Consider the following 24,484-nt stretch of genomic DNA (forward strand, 5'->3'; position numbering starts at 1 on the left):
CGTCTCGGCCTGCCAAAGTGCTGGGATTACAGGCTTGAGCCACCGCGCCCGGCCCTTTTTTTTTTTAAATCTTAAGGAGTATTTGCCTACCCCATGGTCACAAAGATAGTCTTACATCTTTTTCTAGCAGCTTTATAGATTTTGCTTTTATACTTAGGTCTGTGTTCCATTTAGAATTAGTTGTTGTATATGGATGAGTAGAGATTGAAAGGTTTGTTTTCCTGTAGTCTATCCAGTTCCACCACCATTTTTGAAAAGACTTTTCATTAAAATGCCTTGTGGCCTTTGTTGAAAAAGAATTGACTGCTCACATGTGGGCCAATTTTGTTTCACTGATCTATTTGTCTATCCCTAAGCCATCATGTTGTCTCAGTTACTGTAGCTTTATGGTAAGACTTGAATAAGGCAGTGTAAATTCTCCAACTTTTGCTTTCCCTCTCCCCTTTCTTTTCAAGATTGTTTTAACTATTTTATTAGGACTTTTGCATTTCTGTCTAAATTTTTGAATCAACTTGTCAGTTTTTACCGCCTTCCCCCAAAGACTTTTGACTGTGATTATGTTGAATGTATAGATCAATTTTGAGAAAACAAATACCTTATTCATCCATTTGTTTTTATCTTCTTTCAGCAATGTTTTGTAGTTTTCAGTATAGAATAATTCATTTTGTTACATTTCAGAAAATGTATTTTTCAGTTGTTTTTTAGTATATAGAACAAATGATTTTTTAAAATACTGATGCTACATCTTGCCACCCCATAAGCCTTGTTAAATTCACTTATTAGCTCTAGAAGCTTTTGCGGGGGTGGGGGGCCGTTTCTTAGGATTGTCTACAGTTGCAATCATATTTGTGAACAGTTCTCCTTGAGTTCTAGTCTTTCTGTCTTTTATTTCTGTTCCTTCCCTTATTATACTGGCTAGATCATGTAGTACAGTGTTGAGTTACAATGTTGAATACAAGTGGTAAGGAAGCAGACATCCTTGACTGCTCCTTTTCATAAAGGGAGAGCATTCAGTTTGTCACATTATATATGATGCTAGCTGCACAACTGAGAAATATCCCTTCTATTTCTAGTTTGCTAAGAGTTAGTGAAGAGTTTTGATCATGAATGGGTCTTGAGTTTGATTACAAACTTTTTCTGCATCTGTTGAGATAATTGTTATATGGGTTTATTGTGTTCGTGGAGGAATTAAATGGATTCAATTTTGAATGATATATCCTTGCATTCCTAGCATAAGCCCCTTGTGGTCGTGATATATTTTCCTTTTAGTATGTAGCTGGATTCTACTTGGCATTACCTTGTTAAGATTTTTTTCTTTGTTTTTGTGAAAAATTGATCTGTAATTTTCCTGTAATGTCAGGTTTTTGGTAAAAAGATTATATTGGTCATTTAAAATAATTTGAGAACTATTCCTTCTTCCTCTATTTTCTGAATGAGTTAATATAAAAGCATTTTTTTCTTCCTTAAATATATAATTCACCAGTGAAACAATCTTTGCCTGGAATTTTCTTTGTGGAAGGTTTTAAATTACAAATTCAATTTCTTTGGCAGATATTGAGATATTCATATTGTATACTTATGTGTAGGTTTTGATAATTTATGCTTTTAAAATATTTCATTTTTATCTAAGTTGTCAAATCTTTCAGCAAAAATTTGTTTATAATTCTTCATGTGCTTTTAACATCTGTGAAATCTGTTGTGATATCACCACTTTGATTCCTGATGTTGGTGATTTGTGTTTTCTCCTCATTTTTGTTTTTTATTTATTTTTTTCAGAGAACAGTTTTAGATGTTGCTTTTTCTTTGCTATCTGTTGTCTGTTTCATTGACTTTACTTTTTATTCTTTTTATTTTGTCTTTTACCTGCTCCTTTTTTTTCATCTTCTTAGGATAACATTTATCTTAAACCTTTCTACTTTTGCAATATAAGCAAAAATTTCTAAATTTCCCTTTCAGTCATGCTTTAACTATATCTCACGTGTTTTTGACATTGTTTTTATTATGCAGTTCAAAATAATTTTTAATTTATCTTGTCATTTTTTTGATGATGGCATATTTCGTTGTGTGTTTAATTTCCAAATATTTCCAGATTTTCTACAAATATTATTATTATTCTAATTTAATTCCATTATGGTTAAAAAAAATTCTGAACAGTTTTAATCCCTTGAAATTTATTGAGACTTGTTTTAAGGCCTAGCATATGGTCTTCAATGATGAATAATCTGTGGACTCAAGAAGAATGAGGAGTCTCAGTTACTGGGTGTTGAATAGATGCAGTTAGCTGATAGTGTTCAGATTATGTCTTTTTTAAATTTCTTTACCTACTTTTCAAGTAGTCATTGAGAGAGGGATGTTAAAATATACAACAGTGATTGTGAGTTTGTCTGTTTTTTCCTTTAATTCTGTCAGGTTTTGCTTCAAGTTATTTTGGAGTTCTGGTGTCAGGGGTATGCATATGTAGGTTTTTTTCCTTCCTGGTGAACTGATGACCCTTTATTCTGGTAATACTCCCTTCTCTGTGTCCACTACACATGCACACGCATAAATTCTACCATATCTTCTTCATGTTTACTGTTTGCATGGTATATCCTTTTAATCCTTTTACTTTAGGCCTAATTATGTCTTTATATTTAAAGTCCACCTCTTGTAAACAGTGGACAGTTGGTCTTTTTTTTTTTTTATTTCTAGCCTCACAATCCCTTTTAAGTTGAATGTTTAGCCTGCTGGCAGTTAACATAATTATTTGTATTTTGGGATTTAAGTCTACCATCTTGTTCTTTTTTCTGGTTTATTATGCCTGTTTTTTGTTGGTTTGTTACTCCCTTCCTACTTTATTTTGTGTGAATTGAATATTTTTTGATACTCCATTTTATTTTCTCTACTGATGTCTTACCTATACTTTTATTATTTTTTTACTTATTGCTTTCTCTCTGTATGATTCTTATCAGTATGGTTCCTTATCACACCCTAAGATTAATATTGTAACATTTTATTTAAAATTTAGAAACATTGGAAAAATATAGCTCCACTTGTCCTTTGTGCTATTGTCATATATTTTATTTTTGCCTGTTAGAAGCCTCATATTAAAATGTTAATGTATCTTTGCTTAAACAGTGTGTTTTTATATAAAGAAATTAAGAGGAGGAAAAACCTTATAGTTACTGTGGTAGGAAGAATAATGACCCCTGAAATATGTCCATGGCTTAATATCCATAATGTGTGAATATATGACCCTAAATGGCAGAGAGGAGTTAAGATTGCAGGTGGAATTAAGGCTGTTGTTAATCAGTTGACCCTCACCCAGAGATATTATCCTGGATTATCCAAGTAGGCCCAAAGTAATCATAAGTTTCTTAAAAGTGGAAGAAGAGGTGACAGAAGAGGAAGTGTTTCAGTTTGAAACGGACTCAACCTGCTGTTGCTGGCTTTGAAAATAGAGGAAAAGGCCTGAATGAATAAATGTGGGCAGCTCTAGAAGTTGGAAAACACAAGAAAATGAATTTTCTCTTGAGTCTCCAGAAAGGAATGCAGCCATGCCAACACCTTGATTTTAGTCCAGTAGGACCTATGTCAGATTTCTTATCTGATATGGCCAAAGTGCAGTTAAAGTAGAAAATACACACACACACACACACACACACACACACACACACACATATATGTATGTATGTATTTATGTGGATAGTAGTTCATTTAGAAGTTGCTGGTCGGGCATGGTGACTCACGCCTGTAATCCCAGCACTTTTGGGAGGCCAAGGCAGGCAGATCACCTGAATTCAGGAGTTCAAGACAAGCCTGCTCAATGTGGTAAAACCTTGTCTCTACTAAAAATACAAAAATTAGGCAGGTGTGGTGGTGGGTGCCTGTAATCCCAGCTACTTGGGAGGCTGGGTCAGGAGAATTGCTTGAACCTGGGAGGTGAGGTTGCAGTAAGCTGAGATCGTGCCATTGCACTTCAGCCTGGGCAACAGGAGTGAAACTCCATCTCAAAAAAAAAAAAAAAAGTTGCTCTGGTGGGTAAAATGCAGATTGAGAAAGAGGAAGAAAGGAAGCAGGAAAGCAATTAGAAAACTTACAGTGGTCAAGGTGAAATGGCTTTAGCTCAGAAAAGATGGTGGTGGTGAAATGAAGAGAAGTAGATGAATGTGCATTTTGGAATTAAAGCTGACAGATTTGTAGTATGAGCGGTATTATGGATGACGTTGAGTTTCTGAACTGATCCACTGAGTGGGTAGCATGCTGTTTTACTGAGATGGGAAGGGATGGGCCAGGACTGTTTTTGGAGGAGAGAATCAAGATTTCTGTTTGTTAAGTTTGAGATGCCAAGTAGACAATTAATGGAAATGTCAAGTGGGCAACTAAATAAAAGTGTTATAACTCTTAAGGATGATGGATTACTTCACATAGCACACACTGGGCTCTGTCCTTTATTTGAGCTATGACTGTTAAAAGCCTGAGATGTATTGACAATTAATAAAACACCTGCTGGGTGCTGTCGTTTGCATTCTGGATCTCCAGCTTATTACCTGATCCCCATGAGTTTCCATTTCTACAACACTCATGGTACCATGCTCTTAGGATTTTGCTGAGCATTAAGTGAGGTCGTGCCTGTGTTACAGCCTTTATTAGTAAGTTCCCCCAGGTCTTAGTTCTTCTCTAGAAACACTGCAAGGTATTTGTGTTTTTCCTTGAGATGAGGAGGTGGTGAGAAATGAAGAGAGTAGAGTAAGGCAACTCACATAAAGTCCTTAGAGACTAGAATTTGGTTGTGTGAGGATTTAGGAACCACTACAGCTTTCTTTAAAGTGGAAACATGAGCTTGGCGTGGTGGCTTGTAGTCCCAGCTACTTGGAAGGCTGAGGAGGGATGATTACTTGAGGCCAGGAGTTCAAGACCAGCCTGGGCAACATAGTGAGACCGCATCGCTTAGAAAAAGTGGAAACATGGCTAGGGCAGTATTCAAGGAAAGCAATCAAAATTATCTTTCAGATATATATATATATAAAATATAGAAAATATTTTAAAATATATGTACTGTATAAACATATATATGTATATTTGGCATTTCAGATGTACAGTAAACCACTGATCTCTCCATTACTCCCATATTCTTAAATTCCTACTGCAGTATATGTAAATTATGTATCCATTAAGGATCAGAATGTTATGATACATCATTATTCATTTTTGTGTTTTATCCCCAATAAATAGCTAGAAAATCAATTCATTATTAAATACCGGAGACGCAGAGTAGTATAAAATACAAAACTGTTTTCTACTAAAAAGTGTTAAGCTGAAATATGATTAGATCTCCTCTGGTAAAACATTGGGAAGTACAGTTCTATTTAGTACATTTTTCAGCTACAGTTGATGTTTATCACTAGGAAAAAAGCTTTGTTGAACCTGCTTTTCTACATGAGTGAACCTTTACTCAGCAGGATATTTGGAAGAGACATTAAAGTATAAACAATAGTTTGGTAAGGTCAAACCTGGGTGCAAGAGAAGGCTCGTGCTCCCTCTGGTGGTGATAATATCTTACTATTTTAGTGAAAAGTACTGATACTGTGGAAGATGAGGCTGTCGGGGTGATGTTCTCAATTACACACAAAACATGTAAGTCTGGTGCGTTAAGTGAAGATATAACATGAACCCCCACCCCCAACCCAAAGTGCCTCCTGAGCGATCTTAAGCAGCTAAGTTGTTCATCTCAGTGGCTTCCTAAGGCTTCTTTGATTTGGAGGGGGAGGGAGAAGAGTAAGACATCTAATTAGATTTATTTTAACCAGTCAGGAATGTGACAAAGAATGATTGGGATATTTGTTAGGAACTTTGAATTCCTTAAATAAAGATGTTTTGTAAACGTACATATTTTCAACTCTAAATTTCCTTTCAGAGGAGTGATCAGTATAAAGAAGGACAAAAAAAAAAAAAAAAGTAAAATACTGCCATATTTTTTAGTATAATATACAAAATATAGTAAATATAATATTAGATAATGTATTGCCCATAGTATACTTTTAGATAATATAGTTGAATAGTTTGGGGACTATATAAAATGATCATATGCAGTGATGGAGTTTAAATCCTTTGTAGATTTATGATATGTCTGTTTTAGGGTTTTGGAATAAGGGAAGTGATTTGTGAATGATGTGTCATCAAACTAATTTATCTGATTAAAGTGGAATATTTGTATGTGGAGGAGGGATGCTTTTGAAAAATACTGGACTAATACTGGGTTGCATGATTATTTTCTATATAGGTCGTACCTTTGGATAACTTAGGGTTCTATTTCCTTTCCTTAGGAATTTATTTGGAGAGTTTAAGTAAAACATCGGCATAATTAAGTGCCTCAAATTAAGAAAAATGACTGCTGAAATTCCACAGCTTTCTAAATCCACACCAAGCTGCAGATCATGAATTCATCCTAAATTATTGATTAAATGTGTGCAGATGTAAGCATAAAAATAATACATTCCTCATTAACAAGCAGCTTGTGTTGACATTTGTGAAATCACAGGTGGTCTAGCAATCAGAAAATTAGCATTTTTTAAGCTTTGGAACTTTTCCTTGCCTTAAAACTGTTTGAAACTACTGGCCACGTCAGAACTTAGTTTATTTAAAGATATGACTTTCATGGTGCTATAGAACGTAAAGATAAAGACTAAACTCCTTAATCTTTTAGGATCAATGTTTATGGCTAGAAGGACTGATGATCTCATTCAGCTTAAGATAACATTTCTCAGGCCAGGTGCAGTGGCCACGCCTGCAATCCCAGCACTTTGGGAGGCTGAGGTGGGCGGATCACGAGGTCAAGAGTTTGAGGCCATTGTGGCCAACATGGTGAAACTCCGTCTCTACTAAAAATTAGCTGGGTGTGGTGGTGCATGCCTGTAGTCCCAGCTACTCGGGAGGCTGAGGCCGGAGAATGGCTTGAACCCAGGAGGCGGAGCTTGCAGTGAGCCAAGATGGGGCCACTGCACTCCACCCTGGGTGACACAGAGAGACTGTCTCAAAACAAAACAAAACAAAAAAAAACAAGAAAAAACCAAAGATAACATTTCTCTAATTCTTCTGAGATGGGAATGAAAAGCATTTCCTGTGGAATTACAATCACAATATTTTAAAAAAACAAAACAAAACATGAAAACACTCTTATTTTTTTCCTGATAACTAAGGTAAGAAATTCTCCTGGCTTAAGAAGATCAGAAAATATAGAAAAGCATAAATAAGAAAATAAAATTACCTGCAATACCAGCATTCAGACATATCCACTGTTATCATGTTATCAGTTTTTTAATGTATTGTTCATAGTCACTGTCTCTCACCCCTAGGCCGGTTATCATGGGGTGTGTGTCCTCCTGGTCACTCATAACTTTTCTCATTCTCCCCATGTCCGCCCTAAAAGCATTCAGCTTTGAATTGCATGCCCTCACATGATACCACTCACCACTTCCGGTAATTGTCATCAACTGCACCTTGGGTCATTTTCCTCATTCTTTTAAGATTGAGTTTCTGCTTTACTGTCACTCTCTCCAGCACTATTCCAGTACTCACATAATGGATCTTTATAATAACTTGGCTTCCACTACCCAACCACAGCCACTGAATTCCTAGGTCATACCCTTAATCAGTGGTTTTCCAACTGGGGGCAGTTTTGCTTCCAAGGGGACATTGTCTACAGACATTTTTGGCTGTCACACTGGGGAGGTGCTACTGGTGTCTAGAGGGTAGAGGCCACAGGTGCTACTGATCATCCTACAGTGCACAGGACAGCCTCCTACAACACAGAATTAGTATGGAAAATGTCAGTAGGGCCAAGGGTGGGAAACCCTGCTGTAACTAGAAGACAGCTGATATGTCCACTATCATACCTTCCTGAAATAAGAATAATGATCAGTAGAATAGCTTCCTAACCTGGATATTATGGAATACTTCAGACTCTTGGTTGACTGTGAGAAGTAGATCCTGGGGTATAGTCACAGCTGAACCATCATTCTGTCAGAGTGGAATAACACCTTAGTGCTTTTTAATATTAGCACCTTCTCTGACAGTATCATTTAATGGGGTTAACATATTATCTAGCAAATCAGACCAACCAAATGTAGGAAAGGCAGAGTCCATATAGGACACCAAGGAAGCAGTTTCTATGATTTTTAAGAAACATACACTTTTTTTTTTTTTTTTTTTTTTGGCACACAGGCTCTCGTTCTGTTGCCCAGGCTGGAGTGCAGTGGTGTGATCTCGGCTTACTGCAACCTCTACCTCCCAGGTTCAAGAGAGTTTCATGCCTCAACCTCCTAAGCAGCTGGAATTACAGACACATGCCACCACACCCAGCTAATTTTTTGTATTTTTAGTAGAGATGGGGTTTTGCCATGTTGGCCAGGCTGGTCTCTAACTCCTGACCTCAAGTGATCCACCCTCATTGGCCTCCCAGAGTGCTGGGATTACAGGCTTGATCCACCATGCCTAGCCTAATCTTGTTCTTATAACAAAGAACATCTACATTTAACAATACCATATTTGGTCTGAGACCAAGATTTCATCCCTTTTTCCTTTCATGTTTTGTCTCATCCTGAGTTGATTAAAAGGTCTTTATAGACAGATCATTTTTTCCCCCCTGCACAAAGGAAAAGCCATTTGGTCAGTGGCGGGAAAGTAGCTTAGTGTATTCTGTAGGTTCAGAAAGCCCTACCAGAATACCATAGTGGTGCCCTTATGAACTGAGAAAAATGAAAGCATTAATGATATCATACACTAAAAGCAATATTGAGCCCCCCAAATGCTAATGCAGATTAATCACATAAAATTCCATAGGATCGGTGGCTTTTAATTGTTATTTGTTCTTTCTTTTGGCCTATTACTCGATCTCTGTTCTCTTAAAGGGACCGACCAATGAAAGCTTATTTTCTCACTATGAAGAAAAATCATTGTGTCAACAATTGCAGAGATAATAGATTACTAGTATTCGTTGCTACAGTAGGAGTAATAGTTGATACTACAGAGAGTACAAACACTTGAATGCTGACTGAAGTTTTCATTCTAGGAAATTAAAGACAGTAGTATAATATCTACTCACATACTTCTTGGAGAAAAGATTTGCAGAGTCAACAGTTGGGGATGGAGAAGGGCGTAAAGAGGGTAGCAGCATGAGCCAAGGCCACAAATAGGTCCTAGCATTTGCTGGCCCAAGTTTTGTTGCAGAAATGCAACACCAGATGTAACATGAAAGATGGGTCATTGGTACAGTCTGCCATCAGGGCCAATCCCACCAGTTGCTTTCTCCTTGTGGTGGTTGCTTCTTGTAGGTAATCACAGATCATGTTGGGACTTTCTAGAATCAGGATGAGTTCTTCTTTTACCATTACTTACAAATATCTGGAAAGATCAGAAACAGACGCCCTGAATCATCCTTCATTGTACAGTTACCACTGGAGGGGGAGGCATATGGCCCTGCAGTTCTGAGGTCTTTCATTAAATGAAGCTCTGGTTATCACTAGGTTTTATGATTTTCCTTCAGCAGCAGTAGCAGCAATTTAGCTGCTGGTGTCTTTATACTACCCATCACAATGGCTGTCCCTGTCCAGTCTTTCCTTGTCTGTTCTCAGCTGGCAAATAAGAACTTCACAGTCTGAAAACTATTAAAGTTAGTTATTAGGTTGTGAGATGAAGCGTGTTCATAGAGATGAATGTTATCTTCTCTATCTATAGGAGAAGCCCCGATATCCAAGCAAAAGAAGAGTTATGGAAGCACATTCAGTGAGTAATAGTTTTTCTTTCTCATTGTTTTAAAACCCATGTAGTTTTAATGCAGTTGGAAGAAAGACTGCTGGTACTGAGAGGCAGCCTCAGCGTGATGCCTGCCAAAGCCATTGCCACCGTGTGTAGCAGGCACGGGGAGCACATGGTCATGGTGCCTTACCATATCAGAGCCTATCTACAGGCAGCCCTGACACCTCCTCACCTTGGGTCATTTAGTCTCGCCTCTAAATGGACCCCAGACAGGCCAATAGTTTACAAATAAATACCAAGGAAAACAAATCCAGAAGAAAAAAGACACCCACCACAGGGGAGAGAAGCAGATCTTTTATAGGGAAATGGGGAATGGCTGGAGTCTGAACGTAGAAAAATTGAAAGAACACAAAAGAGCTACAGAAAAGGTTTTACCCCTCCTATTTTTCCTTGAACACATTTTTAGTTTTTATAAATTTGTATTGGTTTTACTAACACTGTTTTGGGACAAGATTAGAAAGGGAAAACTCAGCTGCCAATTGTGAAAGATACTAGCATTTATACCAGCACTACAACTATCATTTTCTTGCTTATTCCTTTACAGAAAGGAACTTGTGGATCCATCCGGATTGTCAGAAGAACAATTGAAAGAGATTCCGTACACTAAAATAGAGTGAGTGCCTTTGAAAATCTTCTCACAAAAGCTTTATTAGTGCTTGTGAGTAATCCATTCTAATTCTTCAGTTGTGTTCCAGGCAGTGCTTTAATTTGTCTTTACATTTTAATCAAAATTAGGTGACAGTAGCAAAAGAGGAAGAAAAGTGTGTATTAAAGCTACTTATTCTACACTATAATCACTATCATGTCTTGTTAGTCACCTCTTTGTACATGGTAGGTACAAGGGGGGCTTTTCCTGATTAATGTCAGTTTCAAAATAAATTCTTTTCTGAGATTCTCATTGATAAAGTTTTTTATCCATTATTTTACACCAAGAGAATTATGTTGACCATAAAACTCTCATATGAGCCCAGTCCAATCTCTGGCATAGAAGCAGCACATTGAACAGGCTTCATGAAAGCACAGCAGGAGTCCCTAGTCACCAGTGTAAGAGGAGCCATACCTGTTGGCTGTGTTTTCTGCCTTGCCAGAACTTGGTTAAGAGAAAGTGAGTGCCTGCTTTGTTCCCCTCCTGCAGCTATGCTGCTTTCCCACCACAGTTAAACAGCAGGTTGGTACACCCCAGCCACCCTCTGTCCCCCTCTTCAGGTCAAAGATTTGAATATTCATTTGTTTTTAATTATTAAGGTATAATCAACAAATACAATTTGTGTATGTTTACAGTGTACAATGTGATGTTTGGATATATGTATACATTGTGAAATGCTGAAATCAAGCTAATATATCTATCACCTCACATACTTTTTTTTTTAATGGAGAGAACACTTAAGGTCTACTTTCTTAGCAGTTTTCAAGTGAAGATTGAATTCTTAATGTTAGTAGCTAGGACAGTGGACCAACTTTTTCCATTAGGAATGCCATTTTGTCTGCATTATAGATTTTGTTTTCTTCCACGCTACTAAAAAGAATTCCACTGTGAGGAATAATTTCATTTAAAATTTGGTGGTTAAAAAATATACATACACACACACATATATATACACAAATATATATACACAATATATACACAAATAACTGTAAAGAGCTTCATTTTCACATATGGTCAAGGGAGCATTTTTCTTGTGAAATTTAAGTCACTCAGGCTTTCAAAGCCTAGAGGAGTCAAGTTCTTTTTAAAACTCTGAAAGTTGCTATTCTTTTGCGGTTTCAATATTAAGGAAGAACTCCTACTTTTCCTCTTCTGACTTTGGGTGTTTGTTCCCATTTTTTTTGGTTGCTTGTTCAGGACACAAGGTGACCCAGTCCGCATCAGGCATTCTCATTCGCCACGAAGTTACCGGCAGTATCGCCGGTCCCAGTGTTCAGATGGGGAGCGATCAGTTCTCTCGGAAGTGAAGTAAGTGGGCAGGCCAGAGCCATCACCATCATGGCTCCAGAACAGTGCAGTCGAAAAGAACTTTACTTGCTCATGGAAATGTTTTATATGTACACTGCAGTACTCTTCCAACTTAATTTCTGATTCTAGGTACTGTTCCAGTCACTAACTCTAAAACTCATTCTCTGCAGTTCAAAAACAGATCTTGTACCACCGCTTCCAGTGACTCGTTCTTCGGATGCTCAGGGTTCTGGGGACGCTACAGTTCATCAGGTTAGTAATAGTAAGGTTTGAAGAAGGTGTTGTATTGATGACAATTTTGAGAAGCATTTTGTGCTTTGGAAAGTTCCTTTGGGGAGGTAGGGCAGGCAGTGAAACCTTAATGTCATTCTGAGATTCTGTATTTTAAAAGAACGTGTAAAAATCATGGAAGGAAAAGTGCATGATCAAGAACCTTGGTACAATCTGGGAAGAGTTAGGAATAACAGGTAGAGGTAGTGGGGCAAAGCTGACCATAATAAAGATTGTAAGATTGTTTGGAGCCAGAATAAAGAAACAATTGTTTCACTAATTAAAAAGCAACAATAACAACAGGTATTTTGAGCCAGAGAAACAAAGAGAAAGTGACAGACTCACATTGTTAACTAATAGCAGACAGAAGAATTACTTAAGTCCTGTTTTATTTCTGTCTTTTCCATCACAATTACTTTCATTCTGGAAATGTTTTTAAAATGTAGTTAAAAAGAAATTCAGAGACAGAACACCTAGCTGCCTTAACAAAATCACTTTAACACTTAGCTGAATTTGATAATCAGGGGAGCACTGTGGCAAACATAGTTCAGGAAGGGTTTCATACCACCTCTCATAATGTATTTTTTAATAAGATGGGAAAAAATGTGGGCTGAATAAGACAGTTGGATGGATTTATATCTGGTTAAACAACCACTGTAAAACTCTAAAAACAAAGTTGATGTGTCTGATGGATCAGGGTCAGCCCATTGTTCGTCGTGTTGTGGTTTTCAGTGTCGTTTGATCATGGATCCTTTAGAAAAGCCAGTTGTATCTACTGACTCTCATCCCAAAAAATGCATGTAAGCACATGTACAGTTTTTGGATCACGTAAGAAGCCTGACACCAGCAGTATCTATCATGTGTGGCCCTTTTTGTTTTTATCAATGACTGGAGCAAGGCCTGTGCTAATTTAGGTTAGGTTCCCTAGATAGATTCTGAAATGGAGATCTGCATGCAGGAAGCTTGTTAGAAAGTGCCCACGGGATCCACACTTGTTGGGGAGAAAGTGAAAGACGGGTTTGGGCAGAGGCAAGAGCTGATCCCACAGGGAGCTCTAGAGTTGAGATGGCTCTTCAAATTCATCCTACCGTGAGACAGGGGGGTTGAACCTTTACACATTCACACTCACCCCATAGAAATCACTGGGTAAGGGATGTTCTGGGAGGGGGGTTCTCTTCAACTGAGGGCAGTTCCTGGGGAGGGGCTCAGTTTTGAGCTACATGGCAGGCAACACTCCCAGCAGCTGGAGAATGAATGCCTCAGTCTAGAATGGAGGTCTGCGTGGTAAACACAGCTTCTACTATAATCTGCGTAATATTTGATGAGATCAGCCTGGGAGAGCTAATAGGTTGTCCAAATAGACATTTGGTTTAAAGTCGACAGTACTTTTTCAAAATGATATTCATGATTAAGTTTAGGCTTTGCATTCTGACTGACCTGAATAATTTGTGTTTCATCTCTGCATACTACTTGTGTAACTTTAATACTGCTAAACTTCTAAGCCTCAATTTTTATACAGTGTAGATAACCTACCTCCTATGGTTATTGTGATGATTAATAAGCAGTTATCATTTGTTTTTTTGTTTTGTTTTTTTTTTTGTCTTAAATTTTAGTTGGTTTCAATACAAGTAGTAATTTTTATTTCCACTCAGGAATTAAAAAAACTTACACACATTCTAAGTTGGAAGAATAGCTTTCACTTTGCGGGACACAAGAACTCACATGCATCTTCTGATCAGTGGCACTGATTCTAAGCCTGTCTCCAGAACACTTTTGATTTTGAATTCAGTAAATATCCAGTGAGCCCATCTAAGGAATGTCAAGCACTGGTCTGAGCAATCAGCAAACCATGGCCTAAGGGCCAAATCTAGTCTGCTGCCTTTGTACAGCCCAGAAGCCAGTAATGGTTTTCACACCTTTAAAGGGTTGTTTAAAAGCAAAACAAAGTAACAGTAACATGTGACACAAACAGGATGTAGTTTACAGTCTGGCTCTTTATAAAAAAGTTTGATGGCCCTAGCCTAGACGTGGAGGCATAAAAGTAAACAGTTAAAACAAATAGGAGTATGCATTACAAAGAAATGCCTGAGCTAGAGGAGCAACAAAGTGACCTCACTTTGCATGTTTACGGTGTTCAGAGAAGGCCATCTCAGAAAGTGGCATTTAAAGCTGAGACCTGGCAGGTGAGGAGCCAGCCATGTGAGTGGCTGCAAGGCTGATGTAATCAGAGTGAGGAATATAGGGAAAATGCTGACTCTGGAGAGGGCCTGGGTATTTGAGGAGCTGAAAGACCAACATGCACTGAGCATGAAGGGAAAGGCAGATAACACAAGGCCTTAAAGGCTGTGGGAAACATTTGGATCTTATTGTTTTATTCCAAGTGCTTAAAGGAAGCCACTCATCGGCTGCCATGCGGAGAAGGGGCTGGAGTGACCAATGGAATCTAGAAAGGTGCATTTCCTAATGCAACTTTTAAGTTCTAATTTCCACCACAATGCCACCAGAGTTCTGGCAGTGACCTGCCCTACACCTCACCTTGCCTTTTCACGCAAAGGCTGCTAAGAATGGGGAAGAATAGCAACTTAATTTCTTAAGGTATGCAGAGTGGACAGATTCAATCCTAGGCAAACAACATAGTACTTATTTCAGGTCCTCTCCTAGCAATCTTTTCTGGTAATTCTTCTGCTATATTTTCCTCTCACATTCACTGGTGTCCTCTTCCGACCTCTGGCTATCCAGAAATCTTCCATCCCAAATAGACTGGTTCATACTTCCCATGATAGGCAGAATAATTATTCCATCAGTGCTTTTTGAATGCCAGTAAAACAAATTAAGCCAGTCATAGGAACAGATTAAAGGTAACTGCATTTTAAAAGAGGGATTATTTTTTTTTAGCTCAAACAAATCTCAAAATAGACTGGGACAGTGTAGCCCATTATTTGTGGGCATATACATTTGCGGAAGGAAATATGCTTGCCAGCCTGATACACTAACAATGTTAGGCCATCTCTTGGAAGTAACAGCAGGAGGGGTTTGCGTAAGAAGGAGCAGATGTGAGTTAGTGTCATTCTCAGAGCCTCCACCTGTGATGATGGGAGATGTGTAAAACCTAAGTTTTACAAAGTAGTGGATGTGGTGCCCAGGCTCTGGTAATCAGCTGCCCTGTTTCTCCATACGAGACAAGTGATAGGGGCTCACAAGACATTGCTCCATTCATTGACTGCTGAAAATAAAATCAGGGGATTATAAATTGCCTCCAACTCTCTCCATCACTATTCTGTTTGCAAAAGTGAGAAGGTTGAGAGCCTGGTTTGGGAATTATTAACAAAAGTAATGACAGATTTGGGTGAATTATGCCTAATATTCATGAATAAAATCGTTATGAATGTAAATGTCAGACTAACTTTGTATATTAAACAAAGATTAAATACAAACTTTGTTTATTTTGCACAACTATTTAGAGGGAACATTTATTGAATAGCTTTTGGTATTATGAAACTTTTGAATTAACTCAGTATCTTCAATTTAAGAGCAGCTTGGTTTCTGATGTAATTAAAATACTTCATTTGGTTGTTTTCTTCTGAGTCTTTCTGTATTTTTCAAATATATTTTATTTTAGAGAAGAAATGGGTCTAAAGATAGCCTGATGGAAGAAAAACCTCAGACATCTCCAAACAACCTGGCTGGAAAACACACAGCAAAAACAATAAAAACTATCCAAGCTTCCCGCCTCAAGACAGAGACTTGATCCTGATGAAGGGTCAAGGATAGGGGTGGGAAGGTTGTGTGCACCACTGGTACTTTCCAAACTGTGAAATAGATACCTTGATTCAAATCTCAGACCTGCGAGTATTTCAGCGTAAGACAATGTTATATTTTGCTTTTTTTTTTTTTTTTTTTTTGAGATGTTACCACTGTCGCCCAGGCTGGAGTGCAGCAGCACCACGTCAGCTCACCACAACCTCCACTTCCTGGGTTTAAGCGATTCTCCTGCCTCACAGGCGTGTGCCACAATACGTGGCTCTTTCTGTATTTTTAATAGAGACAGGGTTTCACCATGTTGGGGGCTGGTCTCAAACTCCTGACCTCAAGTGATTGGCCTGCCTCAGCCTCCCAAAGTGCTGGGATTATAGGCATGGTTTAACTACAGCACAGTCGTGCTGAAGCACCTTTTTGTTTGAACTGGAAGAATAAGTATTTTGTAAAAATTCACTTGAAACCACATTTTCGTTTCTGGAACAGGCTGGCAATCATTCATTTCTGACTATGTTGTGTCTGTGTCCACCACAACCAAGACCAGATGCATCTGATGAACGTTCTGGAAATCTGAACTGCAACTAGCCTGCTGTGCAATAGTACAAGTGGGAGGACGTCTTCCCAGCTCTGGGTTGGTTCTCAAGTAGCGCCCAGATGCAAAAGGACTGAGGCATCACTTCCAGACTGCAGATATTTTTATTCATATAGTTCTTTATAATACTGTATTTTGTGGTGTTAAGTTCCACCAGTTATTTACAAATGATGTAAAAAGCTTTGTTTTTAAGTGTTAATTTCTAAAGTGTTCTTGTCTTGTGTTTTCAGAAGTCTATGTGGATTTCAGTTGATCCCTCACCCCAAACCTCAAATGATCTATCCACCCTGCTTGGCCATCTAACTCACCTGCTCTCCCCAGTGACTATTTTGGACCTTTCCTCTCCATAGATGACTTTGCAGTCTACGGGGAAAATACTTACACAGGATGTCTTACATCTCCCTCTTACCACATACAGTTCTCTCCACAGCTGCCAGCAGCCCTAACCTTTTTGTCTCTCCGCCTGTGCTTTGGAGGCTCTCTCCCAGCCTTTTCAGGATCTTTGTATCTCCTCCTCCTATATTAATGTATTCAATCATTCTCTCAGCTAGATCCTTGCTACTTCATTTTAAATTTAAAACTAAGACTACAGAAAACTATCTTTCATAACTACAACCCCCCACCCTCTAGCAACTATGATTTTCCTCTCATTCTCAGCCAATCTTCATGCAAGGAGTTATCTTTAGTCATTGCCCTCAATTCAACTAATCCATATCTTAAGTGATTAATATCAATCACTGTGTCACTTAATCCCAGGGAGAATTTTTAGGATATGCTTTTGCTTCTTTAATGTAATCCTATTTTGCTCCTACCACATACTGACCACCCTTTCTAGCTTATCATGCTTTACCTTGCCATTAGTGGAGTTTCTCTAACTTCAAACCCTAGGCCCTCTTCCTCTACCCCGGGTAGATACCATTTATACCCATGGCCTTAAGGTTTATTTCTGTAGTTTAGACTACCGAGTAATGTGCTACTGCAAAAAGACCATTTGGATTTCTTAAAGGTAATTTAAGAAATCAGCTGTTTAAATGCTGCTCCCCAACTGGATTTATAGTCATTATGCTCATCAGTGTGCAAGCTCGACACCTAGCAGTTATGGACACCTCCACTATTACCAAGTCTAGTTGGCTCTGTCATCGAACTATAAACAATTTTATTTCACTAATTTTACTAGTGCAAGATGGTCTCTCGCCTAGACAACAATAAGCAACCTAGTCCAACTACCTTTTTTTGCAAATCTGATTTTCCACCATGGACTTATCTTGCTTTAATAAAGCCAGAGGGAGCCTGAAGTGGTGTGTCTGGCTTCTTTACCTACCTCTTCAGCCTCATTTTGTAACACTCCCACCTCCCATAATAGCCATCTTACATGCCTCAGTAAACAACTCAATTCTGAAACAAGGCACTGAAGAGGGAAAGCAGCCAAAACTGTCACAAAAGTAAGTGGACTTATGGTATCTTTTTTCTAGCCCAAGCCTCTGCATGTCATTTCCCCAATTTTGCCTTGTGAAAAGTATGACACATACCTTTGGTCTCAACTCTTTCTCAGGTTTCCCCAAGAAAATCCTATCATGGAACTCATAGTGAAGTTTTACATGTGATGACATTCCCTCCACTCAACTTTGTTTCCAAAGGGAAGAACTGTGTTGTGCTCGTCATCGTGTTCTTAGCTCCTAGTACAGTGCTTTCAATAAATTTTTTGAATACCTGAATACATTATTTGTTGTTTCTTGCAAAGTGAAGGCAGAAGATATGCCAATATTAAGTGTACAATCTAGTTGGAAGGAAAAAATGTATGCATTGGGTGCAGTAAAGCACACCTGTCACTAGAATCAGTCTAGTTCTCGCCACGATTTTTGAGTCACTGGAAGAAAGTACATTTCTCTTTGGGCCAAACACAAGCTATTGTAAGGCTATTAATTATGGTGACAACAGTGAAAACTGATCAAAAAAGAAGCCCTCCTCCCTTATAACTTTTTAGAAACAGCTATTTCTGGCAGTTAATCACTTAAAACACAAATGTCAAAGTGCATTAATATATTTATTCACATCCTCACTGTCTTAAGTGTGTATTTACAGACTCCAACAGGCAGTTATGTCAGAAATCCTCAGACTCCCGGCAATTTCAAATGAGCCAAGCAACTCTTGTGAAGACCAAATTTTCAAACTCTTCACCAAGGGCATCCTAAGAGAAAAAATAAAGTACTCAATTCGGCAGCAGATATTTTTGTGTAACATTTTAATCAAGAACTTGGTAATTAATATGCCTGCGATTTGACAAGTTTTTTAAAAACTCAATGACTACACATAAAAACAATTCTTAAGGGATCCAGAATGCCAGTACTATGCGTATTTATTTCCCTGGGCTTCTCAGGATGTATCAGCAAAACTTTCCCAAAAATAAACTGTGGAGGCTGTCCCATTTGTTAACTCACCTAAATAGCTACAGACGGAGCAACACTACGAATGTACCACTAACATTATTACTCACTAGAGAAGGAGCCCCAATCTAAAAGGTGATAAAAATTCCCATTACAAAGTGCTTTATGACATTTCACCCTACCTTCTGGTCACCTTTGTGCTCCCAGATGGTATTCAGCTAGCAGCAGTCTACACTTCAGGCATCCATCTTCCACCTGAACAAAAATTAAAACTGCTTAAGACAAACCATACACTTGTGGCTGGCGAGGTCAAGATCACGCGTGTAAATGTAAAAGCAGCAACTGTTACTTATGCAGCTCCTACACCAAAGATACCAAATTCAAGGGCAGGAAAAGGCTGCAAAGCGTTTAATTTACGCCTTTTTTGACACCACATTCACTAGTTTCCAAAGTGAATGGGCAACACAAAGGCTGACCCTGCGCGAGGTCGGCTCTAGGACATAAGGTTGCTGACTGGCTGACAGTAATCTGATTACAGCCTAAAAACGAACACTACATTTCAGAGAAATTTTCTATTTAAAATCCGACTTAGTAATGAAAAGTGAAATGAGATGCGTTTTAAATGGCGACTCGTCTCGCACCAACGTGAAAACTCACCTGCAGGGTAGGTGATCACTGCCGCCGAGTACCGCATATGGAAACAGCCGTCACCAGGCCCTCTGCTTTTAAGTTATTTTACCCGGGGGCAGGGCAGGCATAAAGTCAGGTAAGGCCTTTTCACTAACGAAAATAAAACCAGGCTTATCTGGAGAACTCCCGGGCATAGTCGATGATCTAAACACAAATCCACCAGCTCCCCGTTTCCAAGCTTGGGAACGCAGGCGCGAGGCCAGGCCGTTTACCCTTCACGCGTTCACGGCCCCGGACACCTCGGACACGGTCCGGCCGCCGCAGTCGACTCACCAGACTCAGGGTGGCCGCGTTCCCCTGCCCGGCGCCCCGGCGTGAGAGACCACGCGGCCACAGCCAAGCGCCATCCCGGAAGACCCAGCGCAAAAACCACACCAAGCTCGCACCAAAAGGAAGAAAGACCGACCTGCCGTCCCACAATCCTTTTCTAGAAGTGGAAGGACCCACTGTCCGAGGGCGCGAGGGGGGAGCGAGCTGTACCATCGGCCCCTGCACTCTCGCGAGACGCCGCCGTGTGGCCGGAGGGAGAAGTGCCAGTGAGGGACCGAGGGGCGGGGCGTGTCACCAAGGGAAAGAGGAGCCTGGGTTCTCAGCCTGAGTCACCTCTGCGGTTTTGTGACCAGTTCTTTCCATAGAGGAAGTATCCAGACCCCCCCGCCCCCGCCCACCCCGCCCAGGGTCAAGAGCATATTGTCAGTGCTGGCAGCAACAGGAGCCCAAAGGACTTTAGACCACGTGTTTTGGGACCCGACAGAATTCATGTCCCCGGCTGAGGAAGAGCAGGGTCATTCATTCGAAAGATATTCAGTCAGCACTTACTATGCTCCAGGCCCTGGCCTGAGTGCCTGGGAATCAGATGTGGGTGAGCCAGGCAAGGTTCCTGTGGTACATTCTGCTTGGGTGAGAAGGCCACTGACCAGGTGAGCCCGGATGCTGAAATTCCACAATGTAAGTGCCAGGAAGGCAGCAAAAGAGGGTCATGCCATAGAGCAGCGCTGTCCAATGGAAACAGTGTGAGCCATGAATGTAATTTTAAATTTTCCAATTGCCACATAAAATGTAAAAAGAAGGCAGGGTGCAGTGGCTCATGTCTGTAATCCCAGCACTTCGGCAGGCTGAGGCAGGTGATCATCTGAAGTCAGGCGTTCAAGACCAGTCTGGCCAACATTGCAAAACCACGTCTCTACTAAAAATACAAAAATTACCCGGGCTTGATGGCGGGTGCCTATAATCCCAGCTACTTGGGAGGCTGAGGCTGGAGAAATCGCTTGAACCCGGGCAGGGTAGGGGCAGAGGTTGTGGTGAGCTGAGATTGCGCCACTTTACTCCAGCCTGGACTAAAGGGTGAAACTCCGTCTCAGAAAAAAAAAAAAAAAAAAAAAAAGAAACAGGTCAAATTAATTTTAATAATAATCCAACCTATGTTAACTATTTCAACAGGCAATCAATATAGAATTAATGGAATTATTAAGATATTCTTTTATATCTACTAAGTAATAAAAATCCAGTGTATATTTTATACTTCCAGCACATTTTGGTTCAGACTAGACACATTTCAAGTGTTCAGTAGCTCATGGGGCTAGGCATAGGAAGACTGGAGGTGAACTTTCAGCAGATGTGTGAAGGCGGTTATGCAAGATCTGGGGACAGGAGGCTTTGGACAGTGTGGCTGGAGTAGAGTAAGGAGTACAGAGTGACAAGATGCAGCTGGAGAGCCAGGCAAGAGCAAGGCACTTAGGGTCTTGTCACATAGGGTAAGGTAATGGGATTTTATGCTGAAATCTTAGAGTTGATTAATTATCACCACAAAAATAAAGCAGAGTTCGTTAATTGGCTTTTTTCCTGATAACCATAACTCCTTGAAGGGACAGGAGTGGCAGCAAGACAAGTTGTATGATGACAACTAGGTGTCCATGTTTCTCTAAGTTGCAGCAGAGATTCATCCAGAGACCAGTCTTAGCATCTTTCGTTGTTTCTTGGAAGCCTAATTCTATAAAAGAAAGAAAGAAAGAGAAGAAAAAGAGCTTATCTCCAAATACATCAAGTTATATACATTAAATACAACGTTTTGTATCTCAGTCATACCTCAATAAAGTGGTTTAAAAAAAAGAAAAAAGAAAATTCAGGCTCACAGCCCAGTGGTCATCACACAAAGACTAGCGTGAATGATAACAAAATCAATCTGGAAACAATGACTGTACAGAAGTAGTAAATGTATAAATATTACAAGAAAGTAAGTAACTCCAGACTTCATTAGGAAGTCACTGTAACATCTGGGGCAGAAGGCAGGTTGCGGAAGGAAGGCAATACCACCAAGACTGTCCTTTAAAAACAGCGAAAGGCACAGTGTGGGGATTATAAAACACCTTAGTCTTGCCTTCTTGCTAGGCAAAGTCAGTGACAAGTTTTGGCTGTGTCCTCACCCAAATCTCATTTTGAGTTGTAGTTCCCATACTCCCCACGTGTTTTGGGAGGGAGCTGGTGGGAGGTAATTGAATCATGGGGTTGGTTGCCTTCATGTTGTTTTCGTGATGGTGAATGTGTTCTCGGGTCATCTCACCAGATCTTTGCTCCGCTCTTCTTCCTGCTGCCATGTGCAAAAGGATGTGTTTGCTTCCCCTTCCGCTATGATTGTTAAGTTTCCTGAGGCCTCCCCAGCCATGCTGAACTGTAAGTCAATTAAACCTTTTTCTTTTATAAATTATCCAGTCTCGGGTATGTCTTGATTGGTAGCATGAGAATGGACGAATGCAGTGAGAGAGGAAATTTTCTTGGACTGGGGCAGCCAGCATACCTAGGTTTATATCTCCCTCTGACATTTGCTCCCTTAGGTATGTGACCACCATTGTGAACCTGAGTTTCCTCATTTAAAGGTAATAACTACACACATGTACTATTTAGGTTAGTTTAAATAATTAAGAAAGGTTTGTGGAATCACATAGCATTGTGTGTGGTACATAATGACATCCAATAAATGACTCATATGAGCTAGACTTTTCCTCTCTTTTATCCCTACCCCAAATATGGAACCTTCTTGGATTGAGTTCTTATGAAAGGGGAAAACATGCTGTTTTTCTTTTAATGGCTTTACGTTATTGCTCCCACTTTCCTCTTTTCTCTTCTTCCCTTTGTATCTGCTCCCCAAACTTTCCAAAATTAGGCAGAGGAAAGGCATTTGTGTTAATTTGTTATGGTAGCAAGAGCAACCTAATATACCCTATAAGGGGCAGACAGTAAGTGAGCTTTATTTGTTACTCCACCCTTTCTTGTCCTATCCTGATTTTTTCATTAGGAGTAGAAGTGAGAGTTTTGCATTTTAAAATAATTAATCCATATAAAGCTGACTTTTGCTTATAGTGAGTGCTAGGGATAACCAGTTGTTCTAAGATGGTTTATCAATAGCTCATCCTTTCTACATAGATCTACCATGCCACTATCATCACAGATCAGGGTTTTTTTGTTTGTTTGTTTTTGTTTATCTTTCTTTTTGTATGGATGTACCTTTACACTGTCTATTCTGTCCTACTCGTCTATTTGTCTCTCCTGTGTCAATATTACACCATCTCAATTATTATATTTTTGTAATGTCTTGATATTTGCAATGGCAAATACCCTGCCCTCCCACATCCATATCACCACCCAGACACCATTATCTTTTTCAGGGAAGTCTTAGCTATTATTGTCCCTTTTCTCTTGCACATAATTTTTAGAATTAGATTGTAAAGTTCAGTGAATCGAACTGGTCCACTTTTGCTTTGACTTGGACTCCTTCTACCTTTTGGTAATCATTGTTTGATGATGCTTGTTTTCAGGATTGTGCTGCTAAAGCCATATTTAATCTTTTCATTGAACTTTACAATCTAAAGATTGTTGGGATTTTTATTGGAATTGCATTGGATCTGTGATAAACTGAAGGAGAGTTGACATCTATATGAAAATGGTATGTGTGATAGTTGATTTTATGTATCAACTCTGGATCACAGGATCCTCAGCCATCTAGGTAAACATTATTTCTGGGTGTGTCTTTGAGGATGTTTCCAGAAGAGATTAGCATTTGAATCAATAAACTGAGTAAAGGAGATTTACTTCCTCATTGTGGGTGGCATCACTTAATCCTTTGGGGGCCTGAATAGAACAAAAAAGGGGAGAAAGAAAGGATTTACTTGCTGTTTGCCTGACTCTATCAGCTGGAACATTAATCTTCTGCCCTCAATTCCCCTGGTTCTCAGGCCTTTGGAATCTACACCACCTGCTCTCTGGCTATTCCACTGGCATTCTTGGGCCCCCAGCTTAGAGACAGCATCTTAGCACTTCTCAGCTACCATAATTGCATGAGCCAGTGCTCCTAATGTTTCAGCATGTGTGTATGGTGTGTGTGACACTTTTATGCCTTTTTTATTGTTTATTGGATTAGGGAAGTTTCCTTCTATGTCTACATTGCTAATAGTTTTTTTTTTTTTTTTAATTGTGAGTGAATGTTGAATTTTATTACTTTTTCTGTCTCTCTGGATGAACATATGGGTTCTTTTTTTGTTATTATGGTGAATTGCATTAATACATGTTCTAATATTAAACCAATTTTGCATTTCTGGAAGAAACAAAACATGTCATTTCAAAAAATATTCTGTTTAGAGTTACTGCAGTTCTGTTTATGGATGAGACTGTAGTTATTTTTTTATACTGTCTTTTAAAAATTTGATAGTAAAATTACATAGATATTTACTTAACATTAATAATTTGTTTCTGAAAATTAGATGTTCTGTTCAAAAACAGAGTCTATTTCTCTTTATTTTAAATGGCAAAATTATAATGGATTACTTGTGAACCCAAACGAATTTTCCTAAAATGTAAGTAAAATATGGTAAACCTATATTAAATTTGCTTCCTGACCCCCAAATAATATAGTTGTTGACAAATAGTTGCTTTGTTAGCAGTAATAGAGTTTCTTTCATTGTAATTGTTTTTCTGCTTGTTTTGCTTCCTTTTCTATAAAGTTCTTCAACACTTTCTTGACTTTTATTCAGTCTCATTGTTATAATTAGGAGG

General features: G+C 39.1%; 2 protein-coding genes across 2 annotated transcripts in view; one reads left to right on the forward strand and one right to left on the reverse strand.

Moving 5' to 3' along the window:
• EPB41L4A (erythrocyte membrane protein band 4.1 like 4A) overlaps positions 1–17,089 on the forward strand; it is a 187,655-nt gene extending 170,566 nt beyond the window's left edge. Inside the window, exons 19-23 of the mRNA XM_011989408.1 lie at positions 9,712–9,759; positions 10,337–10,405; positions 11,636–11,746; positions 11,917–11,998; positions 15,636–17,089. Of these exons, the coding sequence (XP_011844798.1) occupies positions 9,712–9,759; positions 10,337–10,405; positions 11,636–11,746; positions 11,917–11,998; positions 15,636–15,764 (439 nt within the window). The 3' untranslated portion in view covers positions 15,765–17,089. The remainder of the gene's footprint in view (positions 1–9,711; positions 9,760–10,336; positions 10,406–11,635; positions 11,747–11,916; positions 11,999–15,635) is intronic.
• A 2,118-nt stretch (positions 17,090–19,207) lies between these two features.
• On the reverse strand, positions 19,208–20,182 carry LOC105546260 (uncharacterized protein ADARB2-AS1-like). Its single transcript, XM_011989390.1, is given in 2 exon segments — positions 19,208–19,686; positions 19,688–20,182. Coding segments are annotated over 2 exon segments (267 nt in total). The 5' UTR covers positions 19,922–20,182; the 3' UTR covers positions 19,208–19,653.
• Positions 20,183–24,484: the final 4,302 nt, after the last annotated feature.

This window comes from Mandrillus leucophaeus, unplaced genomic scaffold (genome assembly GCF_000951045.1).
Source record: "Mandrillus leucophaeus isolate KB7577 unplaced genomic scaffold, Mleu.le_1.0 Scaffold352, whole genome shotgun sequence".
Lineage (NCBI taxonomy): Eukaryota > Metazoa > Chordata > Mammalia > Primates > Cercopithecidae > Mandrillus > Mandrillus leucophaeus.